Source organism: Microcaecilia unicolor, chromosome 2 (assembly GCF_901765095.1).
Source record: "Microcaecilia unicolor chromosome 2, aMicUni1.1, whole genome shotgun sequence".
Lineage (NCBI taxonomy): Eukaryota > Metazoa > Chordata > Amphibia > Gymnophiona > Siphonopidae > Microcaecilia > Microcaecilia unicolor.
In genome coordinates this window covers 113,466,184-113,494,038 of record NC_044032.1, presented here as the reverse complement: position 1 = coordinate 113,494,038, position 27,855 = coordinate 113,466,184, and the positions used below count along the sequence as shown (strand labels likewise).

Below are 27,855 nucleotides of genomic sequence, written 5' to 3'. Positions count from 1 at the left end.
AACAAAAACCTGTACAAGTGCAAAATGTAGAAAATCAAGCCATTCGGATGTAAGAAGAGCCAGCATTTTTAGCAAACTAGTCCCCCAGATAACCCAGGAGAGTAATGGGGCACCCTAGGGGGACTTCACATAATGCTCCCAGGTACACATCTTACCGTTGCTCCCTTATGTTGTCTGCTGAGCCCTAAAAAAAACCCACTCAAAACCCATTACCCCCAACTGGGGATAGTGCTGGGCAGATTTAAACGGTCTGTGCCCTGAAAAGGACAGGTACAAATCAAGGTAAGGTATACACAAAAAGTAGCACATGTGAGTTTATCTTGTTGGGCAGACTGGATGGACCATGCAGGTCTTTTTCTGCCATCATCTACTATGTTACTATGTTATGTATTGTGAAAAAGAGCAGTCAGTTGAACTACGCAGTAAATAATAAAGAACAGAACGGCAGGGCAGTGTCCGGCTCTGTATGAACACCACTACAATAGTCCTTATGGGTGAAGGGGACACCTATATGTGACTACAGTGGGTTTCTGGTGAGTTTTGGAGGGCTCACAGTTTTCACAAGTGTGACAGGTAGGAGAGAGATATAGACCTGGCCCACCTGTCTACAGTGCACTGCACCCACCATTGCACTACTCTGGGGACCTGCATGCTGCTCTAATGGACCTGACTATAACATCTGAGGCTGTCATAGAGGCTTGGTGAGTACTATTTTTATTCACATTTTTGGGGGGTGGGAGGGGGTCAGTGACCACTAGGGAATTAAGGGGGAGATCAACCCTGAATCTCTCCAATGGTCATTTAGGTTATTTTTGTGCCTTATTCATTATAAAAACAGGTCTACACCAAAATGAAGTTTGACAGATGCTTTTGTTTTGTTCCATTATGGCTGAAAAACATCCAAGTGTTAGGCATGCCCTAACAGCACCTTAATTCCGCCTCCGCAACACCCCCGACACGGCCCCTTGAGATTTGAACACACTACAGATGAAATGCATAAACAAACATCTGCAACATAGGTTTCAAAAATACCAATTTGGATGTTTTGAGAAGAAATCCATCCAAATGGTGCTTTATGACATTTTTTGGATGTTTTTCTCTTTCGAAAATGAGCCTCTTGATGTGTTGTGTTTAACTTTTAGACTTGTTCTTACAGGTTTCTCAGTTCTCTCTTTTGATTTGTTTTATATAACAAAGGGATGTGCTGGTGGGCAGGTTGACAGGGGAGTATATATATCCTATATTTGTGATCAATGTTTATATTTTTGGATAATTTTCTACTTATGTACATGATGCACTATTATGACTATCAGTTCATGACCCTAATCCTGGAGGGTTCAGATAACTTTTCAGTTTTAGGTTTGAAGATGATGATTTTGGTTCTTTGAAAAAAGCTTGGAATGTTGTTCTGTATTATAGTCGTATACTTTGTTTATTGTGTATTTTCAAATCCTGACTTCAAAGTTAATAAACAGATTTAAATATAAAAGTAGTACCATATAACTTCCTTGAGTGTCCCCTAGTCTTTGTACTTTTTGAAAGAGTTAAAAAAAAATTTTTGATTTACGTTTACTACTACGTATTTCGTAGACCTTTATAATATCCCCCCTCAGCCGTTTCTTTTCCAAGCTGAAAAATCCTAACCTCTTAAGCCTTTCCACATATCAGAGGAGTTCCATCCCCTTAATCATTTTGGTCGCTCTTCTTTGAACCTTTTCTAATTCTGCTATATCTTTTTAAAGATACGGCGGCCATTTCCAATCCTGTCAAGAGCTGTACGCTCTGAACAGGATGGGAAATGTATCTGAATGTTCACTTAAAGAACAGTAATATGTGTACAAGGTCAAAATGTTGAATAAGAATAACTTTTCTATCCAAAAATCTATGACCTTAGACTGCCTGTTAGAAGCTCAAAAGTGGGAGGGGGAGTGAGGGGTCTGAGGTGCTGAATGTTTATTGATGACAATACTAAAGAAGTATTAGATTCTGCCAAGAGTCTAAAGCATTTAGCCCACATCCCCAGGGAAGAGGCTGATCACTTTGACACTCTGTCCTCCTGGTTTTGATCATTAGGTAAATGGGGTAAGGACATATTGCTGTTCTTTGTAACATTCCCTCATTTTTCCTCTTTATTGGATATCCTCTACGATGTTGTATGACTGGCATCAGTACACTTAAGCCCAAACCAGCAGTATCTTTAAACTTTGCTAAAGAAGTGCCCCCTCCGTATCCCTGGGACTTGGAGGAGGAATACTTGAGACTTGCTAAAATTGATGTCTGGGCCTGAGTGCACCTGGCCACCATAGCGGACAAAGGTGGGGAACTGATGAATGGGAAACTGACCTTTATGAAAATTCCAGGAACAGTAGGAGGGAAACTGGACTTTGAGTGACTTTATATATGTGCCTTATCAGTGAGAAAGGCAGGAAGAAAAAATTAAGAAGGCATGATGTGCAGAGCTTTCCCAAGGACACATACTTAATTAAGAAAGGTACTGTTAGCAAGATTGTGCAAACTAAATCATTGAGGCTGAAAGAAACCAAACTGTTGCTTCTAACTTCAAAGAGTGAGAAAGGCAGGAGGAAAAAATTAAGAAGGCATGATGTGCAGAGCTTTCCCAAGGACATATACTTAATTAAGAAAGGTACTGTTAGCAAGATTGTGCAAATTAAATCATTGAGGCTGAAAGAAACCAAACTGTTGCTTCTAACTTCAAAGAGATAAAGTGTATAAAAATGCTAGTTTTGCCTTGCCTTGCCTAGCAGAGCATTTGGGGAAATCCTCCTAGCGTGCTCTCCCACGGCTGTGCATACTTGTACTTATAAGGTAAACTGCAGACTGACATTTCTGTTTTTGTTATTTAGCTAGCCTAGGACTAACCAATAAATAAAGTACTCATTTTGTTTAAGAACTGTGATTTGAATCCATGTTTCTTCAGGCCTATCCAGTCTGATTGGGAATAGGGGTTTGGATTGGATTGAAGATTGGAACCGGTGTAGTTAGCTAGTCAGGACAGTGGAGAGCTTATGAGAAAACAAAAAAAAGGTGACTGACAAGGAAGTGATGTCCTGTAAGGCAGTGCTTCTCAACCCAATCCCTGGGGCACACCCAGCCAGTCTGGCTGTCAGAATAGCTATTTATTTATTGCATTTGTATCCCACATTTTCCCACCTTTTTGCAGGCTCAATGTGGCTTACATGAATACTTATGAAAGATTTGCAAACTAAGCGGACAGTGCATACTGATTTATCTCATGCATATTCATTATGGATATCCTGAAAACTTGACTGGCTGGGTATGCCCCAAGGACTGGGTTGCACTGCTATAGCACTGCTATAAGGAGTCGAGCTTCTACAGCTTGGATATATCCCTGCAGCAAACAATGATAACTAAGCAGATGGGATGGGTCAACTGGTCTTTTTCTGTGTTCAGCTACTATGTCTTTATCTCAGACTTATCAAAGCATACAAATACTGCATTTATTTAGCAGGAATTGTTGGATGTTTTGGACTAGAACCTAAGGAACTCTATATGCATGCTGCTGATATGAACTCTTATGAACTGGTTAGCTATTGCCACTAGTCCGATTAGTTAATAAAATATAGCAAAATCCATGAAAGTACCTAGGTCAAGATGTCTTACCTCTAGATCCGTTTCCATAAAATCAAAAACCAGGCTAATATTAGATCTGTGTCCAAAAGCATCAAGAAGCTACAAAACAAAAATATTTAAAATGTGATATATGCAAAATCCCAAGTGAAAATCCAATGAAAGACTCCAGAAGAACGGCCTAATACCATAAGATGTTTTTCTCCTGGTGCCACACTATTTGCATAATAGACAAACAATTGCAATGGCATTTTACATGCAAAAAAAGTTATTGACATCACTAGCTTTTTCAAAAACAAACTTACTAAGACCTCCTGACATTTTTACACACATTTATCTAGGAACAGGCTGAGCAAGAATTTCTGAATTTCTACGAAGCTTAACTTTTTAGCAGTTAAACAATTTACAAAGTTCTACATTCAATATATATGTTTTCAAGAAGTAAAAATTTTAGTTCAGACTTACACCAATAATGTTTGGATGGCTAAGTTCTTGCAATAATTTTATTTCCCTTAGTGCAGTTCTGTTTATACCTGAAATAAAAACAATGTCACAGAGATCATTTCCAGTAATTTTAGAGAAGCCACATCCCTCAGCTTTTTGAATTTGTGCTTGTGTTGCTTATTTATAAAATAATTTAAACATGAAATTTTAAATTGCTGAAAGGCAATGAACGCATCAATTGCAAAACACCCTAACAGCTGGAGATATTGGAACAGATTAATAGCCTTTTTCTGGAATGCTCTACTCTCTCTATATCCTTCAGAACTGGATAAGGTACTCCAGGACAGGTGTCACTAACAACCTACATAAAGGCACTATCACCCCTTTTATTCCTATTGGTTATGCATCTATCTACCCTAGCATTCCTCTGGCTCTGGTTATCATTTTGTCACACTGGTGCACTACTTTGATAACATCAGAAATGGTCACACTGAGGTCTTTTTCTACTTGGAAGACTCAGTAGCTCACTCCCATTGTATATTCTTCTTTCTGATTTCTCCATACCAAACACATAACTTTGCACTTTTTTGCACAAGTCTTGTTGCAAAATATCCAACCAATTCTCAGGCTCTCTTAAATATCTCATTTTATTCCCTCCGCAGCAACTGCTCGTTGAAGATCTTTGTTTCAACTGCAAAAGGCAGACTTAATATTTATTCTTCTGCAATGTTACTAATGAAGGTACTAATAGTACCAAACCCCGGGAAGATTCTGAAGCAAATAATCTGGTGTGAAAATTGCTTCCACAGATACAGGGAAGATACTTACCTGTAGCAGGTATTCTCCAAGGACAGCAGGCTTCTTCTTCTCAAAAGTGGGTAGACGCTGATCCGCATCGCCCAGTCGAGCATTTATGCCACAGAAAAAAACTAGAACTTTGAAGAGCGTGAACTGTACTCCACCGCGCATGTGCGAGTGCCTTCCTGCCTGCTGAATGAACACTTTCCCTCAGTTTAATACTAAAGAAAAAACCAAACAAAAATATGCAAGGAGATAACTCCAAGGGGAGGTAGGTGGGATTGTGAGAATAAGAAGTCTGCTGTCCTTGGAGAATACCTGCTACAGGCAAGTATCTTCGTTTTCTCCAAGGACAAGTAGGCTTGTTAATTCTCACAATGTGTATGATCATATCCTAGTGTGGACAATAATTCAAAAGGTAACTTGGATGGCAGACATACCTGTTATTATGGGGGGAGATTTCAATATGGTACATGAGCCAGCTTTAGACACATCCTGGGGTTCTTTGCAGGATAGTTTAGATCTTTTGGATGTTTGGAGGACTTTACACCCCCTGGAGCGGGATTATACACATTTGTCTAGAGCTCATGGGTCATAATCTTCTCTTCTGTGTTGGATGCGGGGATAGAACCATATGGTGTGTCTGACCATGCTTCCGTGTGGTGTTCTCTGGATGTTGGAGTATCAGGAGCTAAAACTTATCAGTGGTGATTTCTACCACATCTTTACTGGGACCCCAAATTTCAAGAATACATATCCCACAAGTGGGCAGATTATCAGCTCAATAATGCTGGCCATGCACATCAATCAGCACTTTTTTGGGAGGCTGCTAAAGCAGTGCTCAGAGGGGAGATTCTGGCCCATACTGCCTTTAAGCGGAGGACAAGAGACCAAGAAATTCTGAGGTCAGAGAAACAACTGGTCAAAATTCGTATTCGGTATGGCGAGCATCCTGCCCCACAACTACAAAGCTCCCTATTAGAGCTTCAGACCTCTCTTAATGAACTCCTTCATGAGATAGCGGTGAAATCTCTGCAATTTTACAGGTATCAATTGCATCTTCATGGTAATAAATCCTGGATACGTTTGGCTAAGTTGGTTAAACAGTCGGGCGAGCCTCAAACTATTTCTCAGGTACACAGGAGAGATGGAAGCATTGGTCAGAAAAGATCAGGAAATAGCAGCTGTTTTCCAGCAATATTATCAACAACTTTATGACCATCCCCCTGAGATGAATGTGGAGGGAGAAGTGTATTTAGATAGTTTGGAACTACCTTGCCTTTCTGAGAGCTCTAAAAACAAACTCAATGCCCCTATAATTGAAGAGTGAGTAGCTTTGGCCATTCAGCAAAGTACCCTATATAAGATGCCAGGACCAGACGGATTCCGAGTGGAATTTTACAAACTCCTCTGTCCTTCGGTCATTCCTACACTACAATCCTTTTTCACACAGATGGGAACCTACTGCATTCACTTCAATTAGAACAGATTATCTTGCTTTTGAAGTCAGGTAAAGATCCAGTTTCAACCTTTTTCTTATAGACCTAAATCTCTTCTAAATGTGGAGACTAAATTATAAGATTCTGATCAATCGGTTGGCCCAAGTAATTCCTTCTCTGATAGCTGAGCCTCAGGTGGGGGTTTGTTCGCGGTCATAATTCTTATCTCATTGGAACAGGTAGAAAGAATGCATATGCCTTCTCTGTTAGTCAGTTTTGATGCAGAGAAGGCTTTTGATCATGTAGTCTGGGGTTTTTTTTGACACTTGCATTGGCATAGTATTGCAAGTTCTTTTCTGGATGCCATTCATGTGCTCTATAAATCCCCTTGGGCACTGATTCGAGTAAATGATGTCTCATCATCATTTGAGATCTATAAAGGAACCTATCAGGGCTGTTCTTTGTCTCCCTTGCTGTTTGTTTTACCTTTAGATCCTCTGATTAGGGAAATAACAAGTCAACAGGACATTAAGAGAGTCCGAATAGGCCCACATGAATTCAAACCTTTTTTTTTGGGGGGGGGGGGGGGGGGGGGCGGGGTTGCAAGGTTCTTGAAGCCTGGATTGGCCGCTGTCGGAGACAGGATGCTGGGCTTGATGGACCATTGGTCTTTTCCCAGTATGGTGGTGCTTATGTTCTAGTGGGATGTACCAAAGCATTCCATAAGTAGGGTGGGAAGCCGACGCTCCCCGCACCAACACTCCCGCCCCAAAACTGGCATCCTCCCAAGCAGACACGTCTAGCCTGTAATACTTCGCAAAAATATGACGGGACGCCCAAGTAGCCGCCTGACAAATCTCTTCCAGAGATAAGGCCGATGCCTCCACCCAAGAAGCCGCCTGTGCCCGAGTAGAATGAGCCTTCAGGGCCACAAAAGACACCTGCCCTTGTAGCAGATACGCTGCTGCAATGACTTCCTTAGAAGCCGCCTCACCTCTTTTCGATCCCGACAAGAGCACAAAGAGATGATCCGAGCATCAAAACTCGTTTGAGATCTGCAAGTACCGAAACAAGGCTCTCCGCACGTCCAGGAAACGTAGTGAGGCAAACTCCCCTGGATAATCCTCTCTTCGAAAAGATGGAAGATAAACCACCTGATTGACATGGAAAGCCAAAACCACTTTAGGTAGAAACAACGGCATCACTCGGATCGACACCCCTGCTTCAGAAAACTGCAAAAAAAGGATCTCTGGAAGACAAAGCCTGAATTTCAGAAATCCTCCTAGCCGAAGCAATGGCCACCAAAAACACTGAAGTGTTAGATCCTTCTCAGAAACCTTATTCAATGGCTCAAATGGTGGGGCCTGGAGGGCTCGCAGTACCACATTCAAATGCCACACCGGGCACGGCTTCCGCAGAGGAGGCCAAAGAGCCCCACGTAGGAAACGGACCACATCAGAGTGAGCTGCTAAAGAGGAACTGTCATGTTTGTCCCTAAAACAAGCTAGCGTGGCCACCTGCACTTGAAGGGAATTATATGCCAATCCCTTTTGAAGACCATCCAGAAGGAACTCCAGAATAACTGGAATGTCCACCCGAAAAGGTGATTCAGCACGCAAAGCACAACATGCCGAGAAAGCTTTCCACACTCGCGCGTACGCTGCTGAAGTAGACTGCTTCCGTGCCCCCAAAAGAGTGGCAATGACTGGTCCTGAAAATCCCTTCTTCCTCAGCTGCTGCCTCTCAATAGCCAGGCCCGTAAGACCAAAGCGGGAGGGATTTTCCATCTGAACTGGCCCTTGATGCAGCAGATCGGGAGTCACCGGAAGTCGCAATGGTGGCTCCGAGAGTGTTCGAACGAGATCCGCATACCACAGCTGTCGGGGCCATTCTGGGGCCACTAGAACAACAGGCCCCCGATGCCGCCCTATGCGGCAAAGAACTCTCCCTATCAGAGGCCATGGAGGAAAAACATACAGTAGCTCCAGCCATGGCTGGAGAAGAACGTCCAATCCTGCGGATCCTGGCTGCCGTTTGCGGGGAACTTTGGCATTGCAAGCCATGGCCATGAGATCCATTACTGGTCTTCCTCAACGTTGACAGATCAGCCGAAAAGCCAAGTCCGACAGCATCCAAAAGAGTCCGGCTGAGAAAATCCGCTTGAACATTGTCTTGACCCGCAATGTGCGCTGCCGACAGACTCTGAACATGCGCTTCCGCCCATACTAGAAGACGAGACGCTTCCACTGCCAAGGGAAGACTGCGAGTGTCCCCCTGCCGATTGATGTAGGCCACCGTCGTGGTGTTGTCCGAGAATACACGAACTGCCTGCTCCTGCAGAAGGTCCTGAAAACTCTGCAGCGCATTCACGACTGCTCGCAACTACAGACGATTTATCGGCCAAGTCGCTTCGAGAGGGGTCCACGATCCCTTGGCTACTCGATGAAGACAATAGGCTCCCCAGCCCGCAAGGCTGGCATCCGTCACAACTACCACCCAACTGGGAGATGCCAGAGAAACACCCTTCTGCAAATTGGCTGACCAGAGCCACCACGTGAGACTGTCCCTTGCCCGTCTCGACCAAGGAAGGCGTAGTTGATAATCCAGCGACATCTGCGACCATCTGCTCAAAAGGAAATTCTGAAGAGGCTGCATGTGAGCCCTTGCCCATGGAATGACCTCCAAGGTCGCCGTCATGGAACCGAGGAGCTAAACATAGTCACACACTTGGGGAGCGCGACGACTCAATAAGGTCCATACCTGAGAAAGCAATTTGATCCTTCGCCCCTCGGGGAGAAACATCTTCTCCCGCTTCGTATTGAATTGCACTCCAAGATACTCCAGACTGAGTAGGAACCAGATCACTCTTGTCCATATCGACCACCCAACCTAAGGATTGCAACACCTCAATCACTCGGTCGGTGACCACTCGACTCTCTTCTGCTGTCGTCGCCCGAATCAGCCAGTCGTCAATATATGGATGCACTCGAATCCCCTCCTTCTGCAGGAACGCTGCGGCCACCACCACCGTGACCTTGGAAAAAGTGCGCGGGGCAGTGGCCCTTCCGAAAGGAAGGGCCTGAAACTGGAAGTGCTGACCCAGCACCACAAATCTGAGAAATCTCTGATGGGGCTGCCAAATGGGAAGGTGAAGGTAAGCTTCCCTCAAATCGAGAGCCGTCAAAAACTCGCCTGGTTGAACAGCAGCAATAACTGCCCTTAATGTCTCCATGCGGAAGTGACGAACCCGCAAAAACTGGTTAATTTTCTGAGGTCGAGAATAGGCTGAAAAGCCCCTCCCTTCTTTGAAACCACAAAGAAAATGGAGCACCAACCTGTGTGCCTTTCGAGAGGAGGAACAGGCACGATAGCCCCTAACCTTAGCAGGTCTCGCAAACACTGCAGAACCGCTGTCCTCTTGGCACGTGATACACAGCGGGACTCCAGAAAAAAGTCTGTGATGGGACAGAATTCTAGCTTGTAACCTTCTCACACCACATCGAGGACCCACTGGTCCGAAGTAATTCTGGCCTACTCTGGAAGAAACAGAGAAAGTCGACCACCGATCTCCTCTCCTCCAGAGTGGACCTGCGCCCCATCATTGGGAGGTCCGAGGAGCCCCCTGACGAGACGGGGGTCCAGCTGGACGCTTCTCGTTGCGAAAGGAAAAACGCTGCCCAAAACGAGGACGCTGAAAGGCTGCATTGGACTGCCCTGGGCAATACAGTGGCATCTCTCTGAAACGTGACCTTGAGGCTCCCTGCCTGGAAGTAGACTTGGGTCTATCCTCCGGAAGACGCTGAGATTTGGAATCCCCCAAATCTTTAACAATCTTTTCTAGGTCTTCCCCAAAAGGCAATTTAATGAGCCGTTGCTTAGAGGCCATATCTGCGGCCCAATGATGGAACCACAGAAGACGCCGAGAGGAAACGGTCAAGGTCATGAGTTTGGTCGAAGCATGGAGCAAATCATACAAGGCATCCGCCAAGTACGCCAGCCCAATATCCATCAGCGACATCTGAGGAGTTCCCAGCATATCAGACTCCGAAATCAAATCCATGACAGAATGTAGCCAACTGAGACAAGCTCTAGCCGTATAAGAACTACAAACAGAAGCTTGAAGTGTCAAAGTGGCCACCTCAAAGGCACATTTTAAAGAGGCCTCTAGCCATCTGTCTTGCATATCCTTAAGTGCCACACCACCTTCCACTGGAAGAGTAGTCTTCTTAGTGACCGCCGTCACCAGGGCATCCACCCTAGGTAGAGCAAACTGCTCTAAACGGTCCGCTGAAACCGGATACAGCCTGGCCACAGCCCTGGCTACTTCCACCCCCCATCCGGATCCGCCACTGAGCCGAAATCAACTCTTCAATAGCTTCATGTACCGGAAAGGCCTTAGAAGGTCGTCTGGTACTAGCCATCTTGGGGTTGACCGCCTGAGAAGCCGCAACCTCAGGGTCCTCTATATTCAGGGCTTCCAGCGCCTGAGAGATAAAGGAGGACAACTCCCCCTTATGGAAAATCCTCATGGCGGAAGAGTCCTCCGGTTGGTCAGTAAGGACACCGTCCTCTACCCCCGTCTGCTCCGAGAAAGCCACCATGGAGGAAGCTGCAGGCGACCATATGCAGGACCCCTCCTCAGATCCCAAAGAAAGCCTAGGCTTTTTAAGGGAGGAGAAATCCTCTGGGGAAAAACCCAAAATCTCTTGGTTACCCCCAGACACCCTGAAAGAATCAAAGGCCGAAGCTGTCGCAACCGCGTGAGGGGAGGGGCAAGGAACTTTTCAACAAAAACGCCTGATGGAGTAGCAAAATAAACTCTGGCGAAAACCCCTCCCCCGCAAAGGAGGAGGTCGCAGCCATAGCACCTGCACCACCGCCCACAGTGCCTGACAGCCCCCCCCCCCCCGACTCCCCTACCAGCGGAGAAGAAGCTTTGCCCAAAACCGCTACAGGAGCCGGCTCCGCAACCGATCGCAAAATGGCGCGAGAATCGCCAGGCTCTGGGCGGGAAAGCATGTTTTTTTGGGGGGGGGGGCCACTGTTCCACCGAGTCCCGCCAAATCAACGCACCCCGTGCTGCAAAGGCCCGCTGCCGAACGCCGTTTCCCGCATCAGGGACAGCGTTTTACCGCCTCTGCTGCCATCGCCCGTCCCCGAACAGGAACCCAGCAGGACTTACCCCGGACCGGGAATGAGCGGGAACTGACAGCTGAGCTGAAGGAAAAAAAAACTGTCCGACTCCACTTCGAGGCAGGCTCAGACAAGCAGGCAACAGAAAACAGGACTTGGACAGCAGTAACATAAACTTGTTCTTAGCAAAAACACACTTCACTGTGCTTCTGTGTTTCTCTTTTAAATAAATTCTATGGTTCTCTTTTTTTTTTTTTTTTAAGTGAGGAGGCAGAAACAAACAGGGAAGGAAAGGAACAGCAAAAGCCTGTTCAAAGGGAATTTGAGGTGCAGCAAGGACCCAGTAACTGCGTATGCTGCCAAAGGGGACACCAGCAGTCCACTTCCCCCAGCTCAAACTGGCCACCGGCCCAGGAGCACCATCAAAGGCCTTGGGCCCAGGAGCTGGACAGAAAGCCGTCCACCACCTGCTGCGATAGAGACATACTAATTGAGGAAGGCTAGCTGTCTGGCATTACTGCCTTTAGTTTATCTCTACCTGTTGGCAGGCGGGCTTAACCCATTAGTTCCTGGATTCATCTGCTGCAAGTGACAAGGAAACTGCATTCAGTTCTGGTTGCCGTATCTCAAAAAAGATACAGTGGAACTAGAAAAGGTTCAAAGAAGAGCGACCAAAATGATAAAGGGGATCAAACTCCTCTCTTATGAGGCAAAGGCTAAAGAGGTTAGGGCTCTTCAGTTTGGAAAAGAGACTGATGAGGGGAGATATGATTGAGGTCTGCAAAATCGTGAGTGATGTAGAACGAGTAGAAGTAAAACTCGTTCCAAAAGTACAAAGACTAGGGGGTACTTAAGCTCTGGAACTCTTTGCCGAAGGATGTGGTAACAGCGGTTAGTGTATCTAAGTTTTAAAAAGGTTTGGACAAATTTCTGGAAGAAAACTCCATAGTCTGCTATTAAGAGAGACATGGGAAGCATGTTGGTACTTGTGACCTGGCTTGGCCACTGTTTGGAAAACAGGATACTGGGCTAGATGGACCATTGGTCTGACCCAGGATGGCTGCTCGTGTTATTATGTAATCCATCCCACACAGAGCTTGGAGTTTAATTTTAAATACATTTTAGGGGGAGGAGAGTGGGAGGGGGAAGCTTCCCTCATTCCCCATTTTTTTGTCTTTTCTCTCCCTTTACCTCTATTCCTCTTTCTTGCATTGAGGGAAGTTACCATGCCATACACACCTCAGATCTGTCTACTGGAAGGGATAAGAGTACACCCTTCTGCCTGGTGCCATGACAGTTTGTAATTATTAAGGATAGTACAGCTGTCCTGGATTTTATTGATATTACAGGTCTACATATTTACATATTAATATTGTTTATTTTGGGTGGGGTTTATTTTTGTTTCTGGGGGGTTTTAGTTGGGGGAAGGGGTTAGGTAAGGGGTCAGGTGACAGGACTTTCATACAAAATGCTAGCCGACATTGTATTTCCTTTTTTTACTACATATTTACCTTTGATTGGCTATTGTATGTCTTGCAAATTCAGGATGTATCTGTGCTATGCTGTCATCAATAAAATTGAAACCACACAAAATCTCCCAAAAACATTCTTTGGTAGGAACACACTCCTCAAATACAAAACCAAAGACCATAAACTGAATGCCTGCAAATAGCAGTACCTTTTACTTTCTTTTATTCATTTATTCTTTGTGTCTATACCAATTTTCTATATATATATATACTCTTAAAGAGAACCCTCAGGAGACACCACTAATAAAGGCAATATCATTGATTATTTTGCCGTATTCAGCGTTGGGTGTCTCAGCTTACAGGTCTTTGTGGATTTTGTGAGGGCAATTAACCCGAGTCCCTGAGGAAAGCATTGAAACCCGCCGTGTCGGGCGCAATCAGGGGAAGCCTATGTGGACTGTAAACTTCAGAGACATGGACTAAAGATAAGTTTCGTTCATTATTTATTAAGCACATTGATTTTGAGCACTCATGTGTGTTTGCAATAGCACCTTAAATTCACAATTAAGAGATAGCCCTATGAAGAGATGCTATGCCACTAGGCAAAATAATCAATGATATTGCCTTTATTAGTGGTGTCTCCTGAGGGTTCTCTTTAACAGTATATATATAGAAAATTGGTATAGACACAAAGAATAAATGAATAAAAGAAAGTAAAAGGTACTGCTATTTGCAGGCATTCAGTTTATGGTCTTTGGTCATCAATAAAATTGACACACTAAATATAGAGGGTGGGGGGGATTATGAGCAGGGGTTTGGGTTTAACACTGTAAATGTTTGATGGCAGACCTAATTACACTGTTTTCCTTTTCATTATGTATGTTTTGATATTCGACATTCTGTATACCCACATTGATAGAGGTGTTTTATTTGCTATGTCATCAATAAAACTGCTGAAACTTAAAATCAACGATATCCTTTCAAGGGTGGTGTGGTAATTTGACTTGTGGCTGACTGCAGGACCACACAGACACAGGCAAAGGGCAGTATAAAGTCAAAGGAAAGCTTTATTGGTGAACACATAATCAAAGCAAAACGGTCTGTTCCTGTTACAGACTCACTTCCACCACGGGCAACAACCACAGTAACATTTACTTCCTTTTCTCTTAACAGTTCCATACATAAATCCAGGCCTGCTAGGCAGTGGCGTAGCCAGACAGCCAATTTTGGGTGGGCCAGAGCCCTAAGTGGGTGAGCACAAAATTTTCTCTGCCCCGCCCCCTTCCTCCCCCTATTCTCCACCTCTCCCCCAGCACCTCCCAACTCAAAATAGAAACAGAAACACTTTAGCTCATGAGGAAAGTGACATCCACTATGCACATTTCTCAAGCTATCATATTTCATTTAAGATTCAAAATAAAATGCCTTTTCTACCTTTGTTGTCTGGTCATTTTCTTTTCCATCATGTTGATCCAGTTTCTCTTTTGAACTTTCCAATCTTTCTGCTATTTCTCCTTCAAGCAGCTGCTGTCCATTTGTCTTTTTCTCCTCTCTTGTTCCATTCCCTCACTTCACTTGCCTCTGACATATTGACCTTTCCATTTTAGCTCTTTCCTCTCTTTTTTTTTTCTTTTCTGCTCTGTCCACCCAAATTTTATCCTGTCTAACCCCTTTTCCTTTGTTTTACTTTTCAGTTACCTCTCAGATTCCTTTTCACCCACTAGTTCTCCTATTCCCCATCTCTCTACTTCCCCAGCCATCCATTCCCTTCCATCTTCAAACTATTCCCCCTTACCATATTTCTTTCCCCTGTAATCACCATCCTCCACGCGTTCATTTCCTTGCCACCCCCTTGGCCTCTCCCACATGGTTCCACATTTCCCAATGTCTCTCTCCCTCCACCCACCCTTCTAGCCCAGCATCTGCTCCCTCTCTTCTCCCCACCCTTCACCCTCTTCCAACATCTTCCTGTCACTTCTCTCTTTTGTCTTGCCCCCCTCTCCTGTGGCCAGAATTTCCCCCATCCATCCTGTTTCTTTCCACCCCCCTCTCTCCCACTTCGCAGCATCTCTCATCTCTTGGCAAAGAACAACAATGTGGATGCAGCAGCTCACAGGTTTGCTTGCTGTGTTTTGAATGAACGGCGACGCGACGGCTACGCGGGGGAGTGGAAACAGAAATTTACTAAATGGCTTCCGTGGGCCGGCTCACTTGCACTCCACTCCTGAGGTTGCAGCGGTGAACTGGCGGGCAGGCGCTATGCTCAAGTAGTAAAAGCAGCAAGCCAGCAGGTTTGAGTCCGTCCTTCGCTTCCCTGCCTTCTCTGCGTCCCGCCCGCCTGAAAGGAAATGACATCACAGGAAGGCGGGATGCAGAGAAGGCAGGGAAGCGAAGGACGAACTCAAACCTGCAGGCTTGCTGCTTTTACTACTTGAGCATAGCGCCTGCCCGCCAGTTCACTGCTGCGGGCGAGGATTCGAAGATACGGACGGACGGGAATGGACTCGGACTCTGACTCTGGGTGGGTGGGTGGGCGGGGGGGCCTGAGGCTGAATTGGGTGGGCCTGGGCCCATCCAGGCCCACCCGTAGCTACGCCCCTGCTGCTAGGACATTCAGGACCTGGGTCTTCACAGAAGAATAAAGACACTCCTTTACCTCTACAGTCTTCTGTTCCTTCTCATGCAATCCCTGAGCATCTACAAGGTGCAAACCTCTGACCTAGGTCCACTCCTTGCTTCCTTGAAACTCCCCCACAGGTACTGCATATATGATATAATATGATCAGTTTTGACATCAATCTTGAAGTAACTATATACAAGAAGTCAAATACGTTAGCGTTTAACTTTAAAAAAGGAGACTATGATAAAATGAGGAGAACGGTGAAAAAATAAACTTATGGGGGCAACTGAGAGGGTAAAAACTGTACAACAGGCATGGACGCTGTTCAAAAATACCATCCTGGAGGCCCAGGCCAAACATATTCAACGAATTAGAAAAGAAAGACGGAAGTCCAAAAGACAGCCGGCGTGGTTGAAAAGTGAGGTGAAGGAAGCTATTAGGGCTAAAAGAAACACCTTCAGAAAATGGAAGAAGGAACCGTCTGAAAATAACAAGAAGAAGCATAAGGAGTGTCAAAGCAAATGCAAGGCGCAGATAAAGAAGGCCAAGAGGGATTACGAAAAAAAGATAGCATTAGAGGCAAAAAAAAACATAGTAACAATTTTTTTTGGTATATTAAAAGCAGGAAGCCGGCAAAAGAATCGGTTGGGCCGCTGGATGACCCAGAGGTAAAAGGGGCAATCAAGGAAGACAAAGACGTAGCGGAGAGATTGAATGAATTCTTTGCTTTGGTCTTCACTGAGGAAAATTTGGGTGGGATACCGGTGTCAGAAATGGTATTTCAAGCGGACGAGTCGGAGAAACTTACTGACTTCACGGTAAACCTGGAGGACGTAATGGGGCAGTTCAGCAAACTGAAGAGTAGCAAATCTCCTGGACCGGATGGTATTCATCCTAGAGTACTGATAGAACTGAAAAATGAGCTTGCGGAGCTACTGTTAGTGATATGCAATTTTTTTTTTCTGTTACATTTGTACCCTGCGCTTTCCCACTCATGGCAGGCTCAATGCGGCTTACATATTGTATACAGGTACTTATTTGTACCTGGGGCAATAGAGGGTTAAGTGACTTGCCCAGAGTCACAAGGAGCTGCCTGTGCCTGAAGTGGGAATCGAACTCAGTTCCTCAGTTCCCCAGGACCAAAGTCCACCACCCTAACCACCAGGCCACTATCCTTAAAATCGAGCGTGGGACTGGAAGATTGGAGGGTGGCCAATGTAACGCCAATTTTCAAAAAATGTTCCAGGGGAGATCCGGGAAATTATAGACCGGTGAGTCTGACGTCGGTGCCAGGGAAAATGGTAGAGGCTATTATTAAAAACAAAATTACAGAGCACATCCAAGGACACAGATTACTGAGACCAAGCCAGCACGGCTTTTGTGTGGGGAAATCTTGCCTGACCAATTTACTTCAATTCTTTGAAGGAGTAAACAAACATGTGGACAAAGGGGATATTGTGTATCTGGATTTTCAAAAGGCGTTTGACAACGTACCTCATGAAAGGCTACAGAGGAAATTGGAGGGTCATGGGATAGGAGGAAATGTCCTATTGTGGATTAAAAACTGGTTGAAGGATAGGAAACAGAGAGTGGGGTTAAATGGGCAGTATTCACAATGGAGAAGGGTAGTTAGTGGGGTTCCTCAGGGGTCTGTGCTAGGACTGCTGCTTTTTAATATATTTATAAATGATTTAGAGATGGGAGTAACTAGCAAGGTAATTAAATTTGCTGAAGACACAAAGTTATTCAAAGTCGTTAACTCGCGACAGGATTGTGAAAAATTACAAGAGGACCTTACGAGACTGGGAGACTGGGCGGCTAAATGGCAGATGACGTTTAATGTGAGCAAGTGCAAATGATGCATGTGGGAAAAAAGAACCCGAATTATAGCTACGTCATGCAAGCTTCCACTTTAGGAGTTACGGACCAAGAAAGGTATCTGGGTGTTGTCGTCGATAATACACGGAAACCTTCTGCTCAGTGTGCTGCTGCAGCTAGGAAAGCGAATAGAATGTTGGGTATTATTAGGAAAGGTATGGAAAACAGGTGTGAAGATGTTATAATGCCGTTGTATCGCTCCATGGTGCGACCGCACCTTGAGTATTGTGTTCAGTTCTGGTCGCCGCATCTCAAGAAAGATATAGTAGAATTGGAAAAGGTGCAGCGAAGGGCGACTAAAATGATAGCGGGGATGGGACGACTTCCCTATGAAGAAAGACTAAGGAGGCTAGGGCTTTTCAGCTTGAAGAAGAGACGGCTGAGGGGAGTGGAACAGGTGGATGTGAAGTGTCTGTTCACGCTTTCCAAAAATACTAGGGGGCATGCGATGAAACTACAGGGTAGTAAATTTAAAACAAATCAGAGAAAATATTTCTTCACCCAATGCATAATTAAACTCTGGAATTCGTTGCCGAAGAACATGGTGAAGGCGGTTAGCTTAGCAGAGTTTAAAAAGGGTTAGATGGTTTCCAAAAGGACAAGTCCATAAACCACTACTAAATGGACTTGGGAAAAATCCACAATTCCAGGAATAACATATATAGAATGTTTGTATGTTTGGGAAGCTTGCCAGGTGCCCTTGGCCTGGATTGTCCGCTGTCGTGGACAGGTTTCTGGGCTCGATGGACCCTTGGTCTTTTTCCAGTGTGGCATTACTTATGTACTTATGCAGCCCAGCCAACACTTTAAGGAGGATTTCTTCACTTGACGCCTTCCTCCAGATCTCTGCACTTAGGATATCTCTCCTAGAGACCCCTTTCCTTGGGGTCTCTCTGATCTACTCTGCTCCAGGGCATTTAACCGCTTTCCAGCCTGAGCCCAACCCTTCTAACAGTCTCTGACATGACGTTAGCGCTACCTGCCGTAAGGTGGCTAAACAGCAACCTCAGTGAGGGAGTGTTCTTAGGGACACCTGCCGCTATACTACTCGATCCCTCACAGGTGAAGGTGGTATAGAAAATACTACAAAAATTATTTTATATATATATATATAAATCACACACATACATACATGTTAGTATTTGGTATACCACCTGTGAGGGAGTGAGCAGAATAGTGGCAGGTGTCATGATTAGATTGTAAGCTCTATCGAGCAGGGACTTTCTCTTCATGTTCAAGTGTACAGTGCTGCGTACGTCTAGTTGCGCTATAAATATGATTACTTAGTAGTAGTAATAGCTCCTTGCATGCCATGGTAGAAAAAGGGATGGGGAGAAATTTTGCAATCCCTTATGAGCCTCCACAAAAGCACTGGAACCACCGGGATATGAGGACCCCCCGCCTCACCCCAAGACTCAACTGTAAGAGTCCCTTCCTAAATTACAATACAGCCCAGTGGTTCTCCCTTGAAAACTCTTTGGGGTTTATTGGATGCCAGGACTGAGGCAGCGTTGTCCTGCAATCTCTGGATGGAGGGCACTCAGGGCGCTCTCAGATTTGGTGGCACAGATGCTTCCTGAAAAACGCCCTATACAGGATTCCACAACTCAGCACGACCCCAACATTGGAGCATACAATATAGGTAGTACTGTGCTGCTGGAAGTGGGCTATTCCTTCACTTAGCCCTCATGGCTTATGTGCCACTAGAAAAATGCTCTCTTGAGGGACAGAAGCTGAAACCCCTCAGTGGCCTAGTGGTTAGGGTGGTGGACTTTGGTCCTGGGGAACTGAGGAACTGAGTTCAATTCCCACTGCAGGCACAGGCAGCTCCTTGTGACTCTGGGCAAGTCACTTAACCCTCCATTGCCCCAGGTACAAATAAGTACCTGTATACAACATGTAAGCCGCATTGAGCCTGCCATGAGTGGGAAAGTGCGGGGTACAAATGTAACAAAAATAAAAATAAAAAATAAGTATAGCCTAGTGCTTTTTTTTTTTTTTTTAAGATGAAGATCTACAATGGAGGAGGGTTGGAGGGTATCTTCAATCAACATCCCATCTGCCAGCAGACCCTGGTCCACCTATCAATAGGCACCTCAGACCCCAGGTATAGCACTGCATCACTGCAACACTTATCGAGGTACAGCTGCCATTTAATGGCTGCCAGTCCCATGTGCAGGCACTTCTCTCTGGCATACAACAGCCCAACAGATTCTGTTTACAGCAGGCTCCCCTTAGCAATGCTGCACACAGGAGCACAAGTGATCTCATGCTCATCACTTTTGAGCCTCTGCTGCCAGCCGAAAGAGTGACCCCAGTGGCTGAAGTCACATGAACAAGGAGCCGCTGACATAAGAAGCCCACCCCCTAGGCTGGCCAGACCTCAATTGCTGCTCATGTGGTGACACTAATGAACAATAAAAGATGCTGCTAGCTCTCGGGGTAGCCTGAAAAGCTGCAGAGAGAGTGTGTGTGTGGTTGGGGTGGGGGTGGGGGGGAAATAGTGGTGGAAAGACCAGAAAGATAAAATGGGGAAAAGGAAGCTAGCTTGAGGTTCTATACTCACCACCCCTGCCCCTGCTTAGGTAAAATGGGGAAAACGAAGTTAGCTTGAGTTTCTATACTCACCACCCCTGCCCATAGCTCTGCTTCAGAAAACAGTCTCTCTCCCTACAGACTGGAATCCTAGAAGCAGGTCCAAAGAAGAAGGTAGAACTCTAATTCCCTCACCCCAGCCAGTTGTCCCATGGAACTCCTGGCAGTCCAGTTGCACTGAGTCAAGACCTAAAAGTCGAGACTCAGGGTTGACAACAAAAACCTCTCCAAGCTCAATCAGGGTAAAGTTCCGTGGACCAATCCCTATAAAGCGAATGCTACATACCTGTAGAAGGTATTCTCCGAGGACAGCAGGCTGATTGTTCTCACTGATGGGTTGACGTCCTCGGCAGCCCCCTCCATCGGAAAGTTTACTAGCAAAGGCCTTTGCTAGTCCTCGCGCGCCCATGCGCACCGCGCATGCGCGGCCGTCTTCCCGCCCGAAACCGGCTAGAGCCGGCCAGTCCAGTATGTAGCAAGACAATACACTTCAAGGGAAGACTCAACTCCAAAGGGGAGGCGGGCGGGTTTGTGAGAACAATCAGCCTGCTGTCCTCGGAGAATACCTTCTACAGGTATGTAGCATTCGCTTTCCTCCGAGGACAAGCAGGCTGCTTGTTCTCACTGATGGGGTATCCCTAGCCCCAGGCTCACTCAAAACAACAACCATGGTCAATTGGGCCTCGCAACGGCAGAGGACATTAATGAGATTGACCTAAAAAATTTACCAACTAACTGAGAGTGCAGCCTGGAACAGAACAAACAGGGCCCTCGGGGGGTGGAGTTGGATCCTAAAGCCCAAACAGGTTCTGAAGAACTGACTGCCCGAACCGACTGTCGCGTCGGGTGTCCTGCTGCAGGCAGTAATGAGATGTGAATGTGTGGACAGATGACCACGTCGCAGCTTTGCAAATTTCTTCAATGGAGGCTGACTTCAAGTGGGCTACCGACGCAGCCATGGCTCTAACATTATGAGCCGTGACATGACCCTCAAGAGCCAGCCCCGCCTGGGCGTAAGTGAAGGAAATGCAATCTGCTAGCCAATTGGATATGGTGCGTTTCCCTACAGCCACTCCCCTCCTATTGGGGTCAAAAGAAACAAACAATTGGGCGGACTGTCTGGTGGGCTGTGTCCGCTCCAGGTAGAAGGCCAATGCTCTCTTGCAGTCCAATGTGTGCAGCTGACGTTCAGCAGGGCAGGAATGAGGACGGGGAAAAAATGTTGGCAAGACAATTGACTGGTTCAGATGGAACTCCGACACAACCTTTGGCAGGAACTTAGGGTGAGTGCGGAGGACTACTCTGTTATGATGAAATTTGGTGTACGGGGCCTGGGCTACCAGGGCCTGAAGCTCACTGACTCTACGAGCTGAAGTAACTGCCACCAAGAAAATGACCTTCCAGGTCAAGTACTTCAGATGGCAGGAATTCAGTGGCTCAAAAGGAGGTTTCATCAGCTGGGTGAGAACGACATTGAGATCCCATGACACTGTAGGAGGCTTGACAGGGGGCTTTGACAAAAGCAAACCTCTCATGAAGCGAACAACTAAAGGCTGTCCTGAGATCGGCTTACCTTCCACACGGTAATGGTATGCACTGATTGCACTAAGATGAACCCTTACAGAGTTGGTCTTGAGACCAGACTCAGACAAGTGCAGAAGGTATTCAAGCAGGGTCTGTGTAGGACAAGAGCGAGGATCTAGGGCCTTGCTGTCACACCAGACGGCAAACCTCCTCCAATGGAAGAAGTAACTTCTCTTAGTGGAGTCTTTCCTGGAAGCAAGCAAGATGCGGGAGACACCCTCTGACAGACCCAAAGAGGCAAAGTCTACGCCCTCAACATCCAGGCCGTGAGAGCCAGAGACTGGAGGTTGGGATGCAGAAGCGCCCCCTCGTCCTGTGTGATGAGGGTCGGAAAACACTCAATCTCCACGGTTCTTCGGAGGATAACTCCAGAAGAAGGGGGAACCAGATCTGACGCGGCCAAAAAGGAGCAATCAGAATCATGGTGCCTCGGTCTTGCTTGAGTTTCAACAAAGTCTTCCCCACCAGAGGAATGGGAGGATAAGCATACAGCAGGCCCTCCCCCAATCCAGGAGGAAGGCATCCGATGCTAGTCTGCCGGAGGCCTGAAGCCTGGAACAGAACTGAGGGACTTTGTGGTTCGCTCGAGATGCGAAGAGATCCACCAAGGGGGTGCCCCACGCTTGGAAGATGTGGCGCACCACTCGGGAGTTGAGCGACCACTCGTGAGGTTGCATAATCCTGCTCAGTCTGTCGGCCAGACTGTTGTTTACGCCAGCCAGATATGTGGCTTGGAGCACCATGCCTTGACGGCGAGCCCAGAGCCACATGCTGACGGCTTCCTGACACAGGGGGCGAGATCCGGTGCCCCCTGCTGTTGACATAGTACATGGCAACCTGGTTGTCTGTCTGAATTTGGATAATTTGGTGGGACAGCCGAGCTCTGAAAGCCTTCAGAGCGTTCCAGATCGCTCGCAACTCCAGAAGATTGATCTGTAGATCGCGTTCTTGGAGGGACCAACTTCCTTGGGTGTGAAGCCCATCGACATGAGCTCCCCATCCCAGGAGAGACGCATCTGTGGTCAGCACTTTTTGTGGCTGAGGAATTTGGAAGGGACGTCCCAGAGTCAAATTGGAGCAAATCGTCCACCAATACAGGGATTTGAGAAAACTCGTGGACAGGTGGATCACGTCCTCTAGAGCCCCAGCGGCCTGATACCACTGGGAGGCTAGGGTCCATTGAGCAGATCTCATGTGAAGGCGGGCCATGGGAGTCACATGAACTGTGGAGGCCATGTGGCCCAGCAATCTCAACATCTGCCGAGCTGTGATCTGCTGGGACGCACGCACCCGCGAGACGAGGGACAACAAGTTGTTGGCTCTCGCCTCTGGGAGATAGGCGCGAGCCGTCCGAGAATCCAGCAGGGCTCCTATGAATTCGAGTTTCTGCACTTGGAGAAGATGGGACTTTGGGTAATTTATCACAAACCCCAGTAGCTCCAGGAGGCGAATAGTCATCTGCATGGACTGCAGGGCTCCTGCCTCGGATGTGTTCTTCACCAGCCAATCGTCGAGATATGGGAACACGTGCACCCCCAGCCTGCGAAGTGCCGCTGCTACCACAGCTAGGCACTTTGTGAACACCCTGGGCGCAGAGGCGAGCCCAAAGGGTAGCACACAGTACTGGAAGTGGCGTGTGCCCAACTGAAATCGCAGATACTGTCTGTGAGCTGGCAGTATCGGGATGTGTGTGTAGGCATCCTTCAAGTCCAGAGAGCATAGCCAATCGTTTTGCTGAATCATGGGGAGAAGGGTGCCCAGGGAAAGCATCCTGAACTTTTCTTTTACGAGATATTTGTTCAGGGCCCTTAGGTCTAGGATGGGACGCATCCCCCCTGTTTTCTTTTCCACAAGGAAGTACCTGGAATAGAATCCCAGCCCTTCTTGCCCGGATGGCACGGGCTCGACCGCATTGGCGCTGAGAAGGGCGGAGAGTTCCTCTACAAGTACCTGCTTGTGTTGGAAGCTGTAAGACTGAGCCCCCGGTGGACAATTTGGAGGTTTTGATGCCAAATTGAGGGTGTATCCTTGCCGGACTATTTGGAGAACCCACTGATCGGAGGTTATGAGAGGCCACCTTTGGTGAAAAGCTTTCAACCTCCCCCCGACCGGCAGGTCGCCCGGCACTGACACTTGGATGTCGGCTATGCTCTGCTGGAGCCAGTCAAAAGCTCGCCCCTTGCTTTTGCTGGGGAGCCGCGGGGCCTTGCTGAGGCGCACGCTGATGACGAGAGCGAGCGCGCTGGGGCTTAGCCTGGGCCGCAGGCTGTCGGGAAGGAGGATTGTACCTACGCTTACCAGAAGCATAGGGACCAGTCTTCCTTCCCCCGAAAAATCTTCTACCTGTAGAGGTAGAGGCTGAAGGCTGCCGGCGGGAGAACTTGTCGAATGCGGTGTCCCGCTGGTGGAGAGACTCTACCACCTGCTCGACTTTTTCTCCAAAAATGTTGTCCGCACGGCAAGGCGAGTCCGCAATCCGCTGCTGGAGTCTATTCTCCAGGTCGGCGGCACGCAGCCATGAGAGCCTGCGCATCACCACACCTTGAGCAGCGGCCCTGGACGCAACATCAAAAGTGTCATAAACTCCTCTGGCCAGGAATTTTCTGCACGCCTTCAGCTGCCTGACCACCTCCTGAAAAGGCTTGGCTTGCTCAGGGGGAAGAGCATCAACCAAGCCCGCCAACTGCCGCACATTGTTCCGCATGTGTATGCTCGTGTAGAGCTGGTAAGACTGGATCTTGGCCACGAGCATAGAAGAATGGTAGGCCTTCCTCCCAAAGGAGTCTAAGGTTCTAGGGTCTTTGCCCGGGGGCGCCGAAGCATGCTCCCTAGAACTCTTAGCCTTCTTTAGGGCCAGATCCACAACTCCAGAGTCATGAGGCAACTGAGTGCGCATCAGCTCTGGGTCCCCATGGATCCGGTACTGGGGACTCAATCTTCTTGGGAATGTGGGGATTACTTAGTGGCTTGGTCCAGTTCGCAAGCAATGTCTTTTTCAGGACATGGTGCAAGGGAACAGTGGACGCTTCCTTAGGTGGAGAAGGATAGTCCAGGAGCTCAAACATTTCAGCCCTGGGCTCGTCCTCCACAACCACCGGGAAGGGGATGGCCGTAGACATCTCCCGGACAAAGGAAGCAAAAGACAGACTCTCGGGAGGAGAAAGCTGTCTCTCAGGAGAGGGAGTGGGATCAGAAGGAAGACCCTCAGACTCCTCGTCAGAGAAATATCTGGGGTCCTCCTCTTCCTCCCACGAGGCCTCACCCTCGGTGTCAGACACAAGTTCACGAACCTGTGCCTGCAACCTCGCCCTGCTCGACTCGGTGGAACCCCGTCCACGGTGGGGGCGTCGAGAGGTAGACTCCCTCGCCCGCATCGGCGAAGCTCCCTCCGCCGACGTAGTCGGGGAGCCTTCCTGGGAGGTGGCCGCGGTCGGCACCGCACGCGGTACCGACGTCGGGGACCTCACCCTGGGCGATGGGCCAGCCGGTGCCACGCTCGACGGTACCGGAGGCGCAAGCACCGCCGGTACCGGAGGGGTAGGGCGCAACAGCTCTCCCAGAATCTCTGGGAGAACGGCCCGGAGGCTCTCGTTTAGAGCGGCTGCAGAGAAAGGCTGAGAGGCCGATGCAGGCGTCGACGCCAGAACCTGTTCCGGGCGAGGAGGCTGTTCCGGGCTGTCCAGAGTGGAGCACATCGACACCTCCTGAACAGAGGGTGAGCGGTCCTCTCGGTGCCGATGCCTGCTGGGTGCCGAATCCCTCGGCGACCCAGAGCTCTCGGTGCCGACATGGGGAGGAGACCGGTGTCGATGCTTCCTCGACTTCTTCCGAAGCATGTCACCGGAGCTCCCCGGCACCGACGAGGAGGACGTAGAATCCATCCGTCGCTTCCTCGGGGCCGAGACCGAAGAGGGTCGATCCCGGGGGGGCTGTACCGCAGGAGCCCTCAGGGTAGGAGGAGACCCACCCGAAGGCTCACCGCCACCAGCAGGGGAATGGACAGCTCTCACCTGCACTCCTGACGATGCACCTCCGTCCGACGACATCAGCAGACGAAGTCTCGGTACCACCGACGTCGATACAGTCGCCCGATGCCTCGGCGCCGATGCAGAGGTCCGATGCCTCGATGCAGTCGATGGAGCAGCAGCCAAGGAAGATGGTCCGGACGCTGACGACGTCGATGCACTCGATGCCTCCGGTGCCGATGCAGACGAAGAGCCCGAGAACAAAACGTTCCACTGGGCTAATCTCGCTACCTGAGTCCGCCTTTGTAACAGGGAACACAGACTGCAGTTCTGAGGGCGGTGCTGGGCCCCTAGACACTGAAGACACGCAGAGTGCCTATCAGTGAGCGAGATTACCCGGGCGCACTGGGTGCACTTCTTGAAGCCGCTGGAAGGCTTCGATGTCATGGGCGGAAAAATCACGCCGGCGAAATCAAAAGCCGAAATGGCGAAAATTGAAGCACCAAAATTTAGAGGGAGAGAAATCTCGACCGAGGCCAAAAGAGGCCTACCCCGACAACGAAAGAAAACTTACGGGGCAAAAACTGAGAAATACGGGAAGGGCAGAAAACCCGAAAGGGTCTTCCGGAACACTACCGGAGCGCTTCCCGAACTTTTTCAAGGAAAAAAGGACAAAAACACGTCGAAAAGGACGCGCGAGGTCGACTCTCTGGGGCACGAACGGCGTAACACGACCGTACCGAGTGCGGACGAAAGAAGACTGGCCGGCTCTAGCCGGTTTCGGGCGGGAAGACGGCCGCGCATGCACGGTGCGCATGGGCGCGCGAGGACTAGCAAAGGCCTTTGCTAGTAAACTTTCAGATGGAGGGGGCTGCCGAGGACGTCAACCCATCAGTGAGAACAAGCAGCCTGCTTGTCCTCGGAGAACAAGGAATCTTCCAGACATATTCCTGTCTTCTCTAGAAGTAAATATATTTGTGTTTGAAAGCCTTTAGAGGTGAATAAACTTATTGCGTGTGTAAATCTTTTCGCGAGTTTGACAAAGTGGGGTATCTATGCAGGCTCCTCCTGCTGCATGTCCTGCATTTCTTTGTTTAGAACATACCAAATATTTTCTGGCCACTGTATACTACCAAAATAACCTTTTTATGACAAGTGCTGTACGCAATAGCCTGCATCCCAAGGAGTCGGGCATACTTTGAAACACCCTGCTGAAACCACCATGTGCCAGAGCCAGAGAAATACTGCCAAGTTCAAGGGCTGCACCACATCTAGTGAAGGCATCACTAAATTTTCAGTGTTCTCTTCCTCTGCTAGTAGAGGGACATAAGCCACTCATCTGGACTGATCTAGCAGGATAAGTAAACTAAGATAAGGGTGTTAGTTAATATTCATTAAATACTTACCATCCTTAGCTTCTGATCTGTGGCCAAGTTTAATCTACAAAGAAATATAATATTACATAAGATAACAGTGCAACCATGTAATAAATTCAATCAGGTGAAAAATATGAACAAAAATTTTGGGGTGTTTGCTTTAGAAGAGCAACAAATCATTACGAATTATCAACTGATAATCAGAGAAAAGGAAGTATGCATTAGATTTGAAATCTACCACAATTCGCCTGCTTTCTCATTTTTAGGTAAATGTCTTGAGCAGAGAACCCCTATAAAGATTCTGGTTACTGTCTTTGCATGACAATTTAATATGTTTTGCCAAGGTAACACAGAGGCTCTTTTACTAAAGGGCATTAGAATCTGAGCTTAGCACATCTTAACATGGGACAGGACTAACCTGCACACTAAGCTAAGAGTCAATGCAGTGCTTTAAACAGCATCATCCATGTTTTCCTTGAAAGGCTATGCACTAGTGTTGTCATTTGCATGCAGTACTTGCAAAAAGTTAACATAGGAGCACTTACCACCTTCTATATAGATGTAATGCTCCCACTATGTCCTCCAGGATACAAAATCACCCACTGGACCAGAAAAGAAAAAAAGAGGAGGGGGCATAGCACTCATATACCAATCTCACCTCACAATTGAAACCACTGCGGAATCTATAACAACCCAACTCGAAATAGCCTCAATTAGAATCCACCATAAAACCCTGCTCGACCACCTAAATTGCATCCTATTCTACAGACCACCATGTAACTGGAACGAAAGCCAGGCGGACTTCATGGACTTCGTTTCAAATACATGTGTATCCAACTCCAATACACTAGTATTAGGAGACATTAACCTACTGTTAGAAATATGCAATCTGTCCCTAAAATCGAGTGTAGTACCGGAAGACTGGAGGGTAGCCAATGTTACTCC

General features: G+C 47.5%; 1 protein-coding gene across 2 annotated transcripts in view; it reads right to left on the bottom strand.

Moving 5' to 3' along the window:
• Positions 1 to 27,855, bottom strand: part of CDK7 (cyclin dependent kinase 7) — a 151,773-nt gene that overhangs the window by 99,578 nt on the left and 24,340 nt on the right. For both annotated transcript variants that reach the window (XM_030192287.1, XM_030192286.1), the window contains 3 exons: positions 26,941 to 26,974; positions 4,075 to 4,142; positions 3,643 to 3,711 (listed from right to left, as the gene is read on the bottom strand). In XM_030192287.1, coding sequence (XP_030048147.1) covers positions 3,643 to 3,711; positions 4,075 to 4,142; positions 26,941 to 26,974 — 171 coding nt within the window. The remainder of the gene's footprint in view (positions 1 to 3,642; positions 3,712 to 4,074; positions 4,143 to 26,940; positions 26,975 to 27,855) is intronic.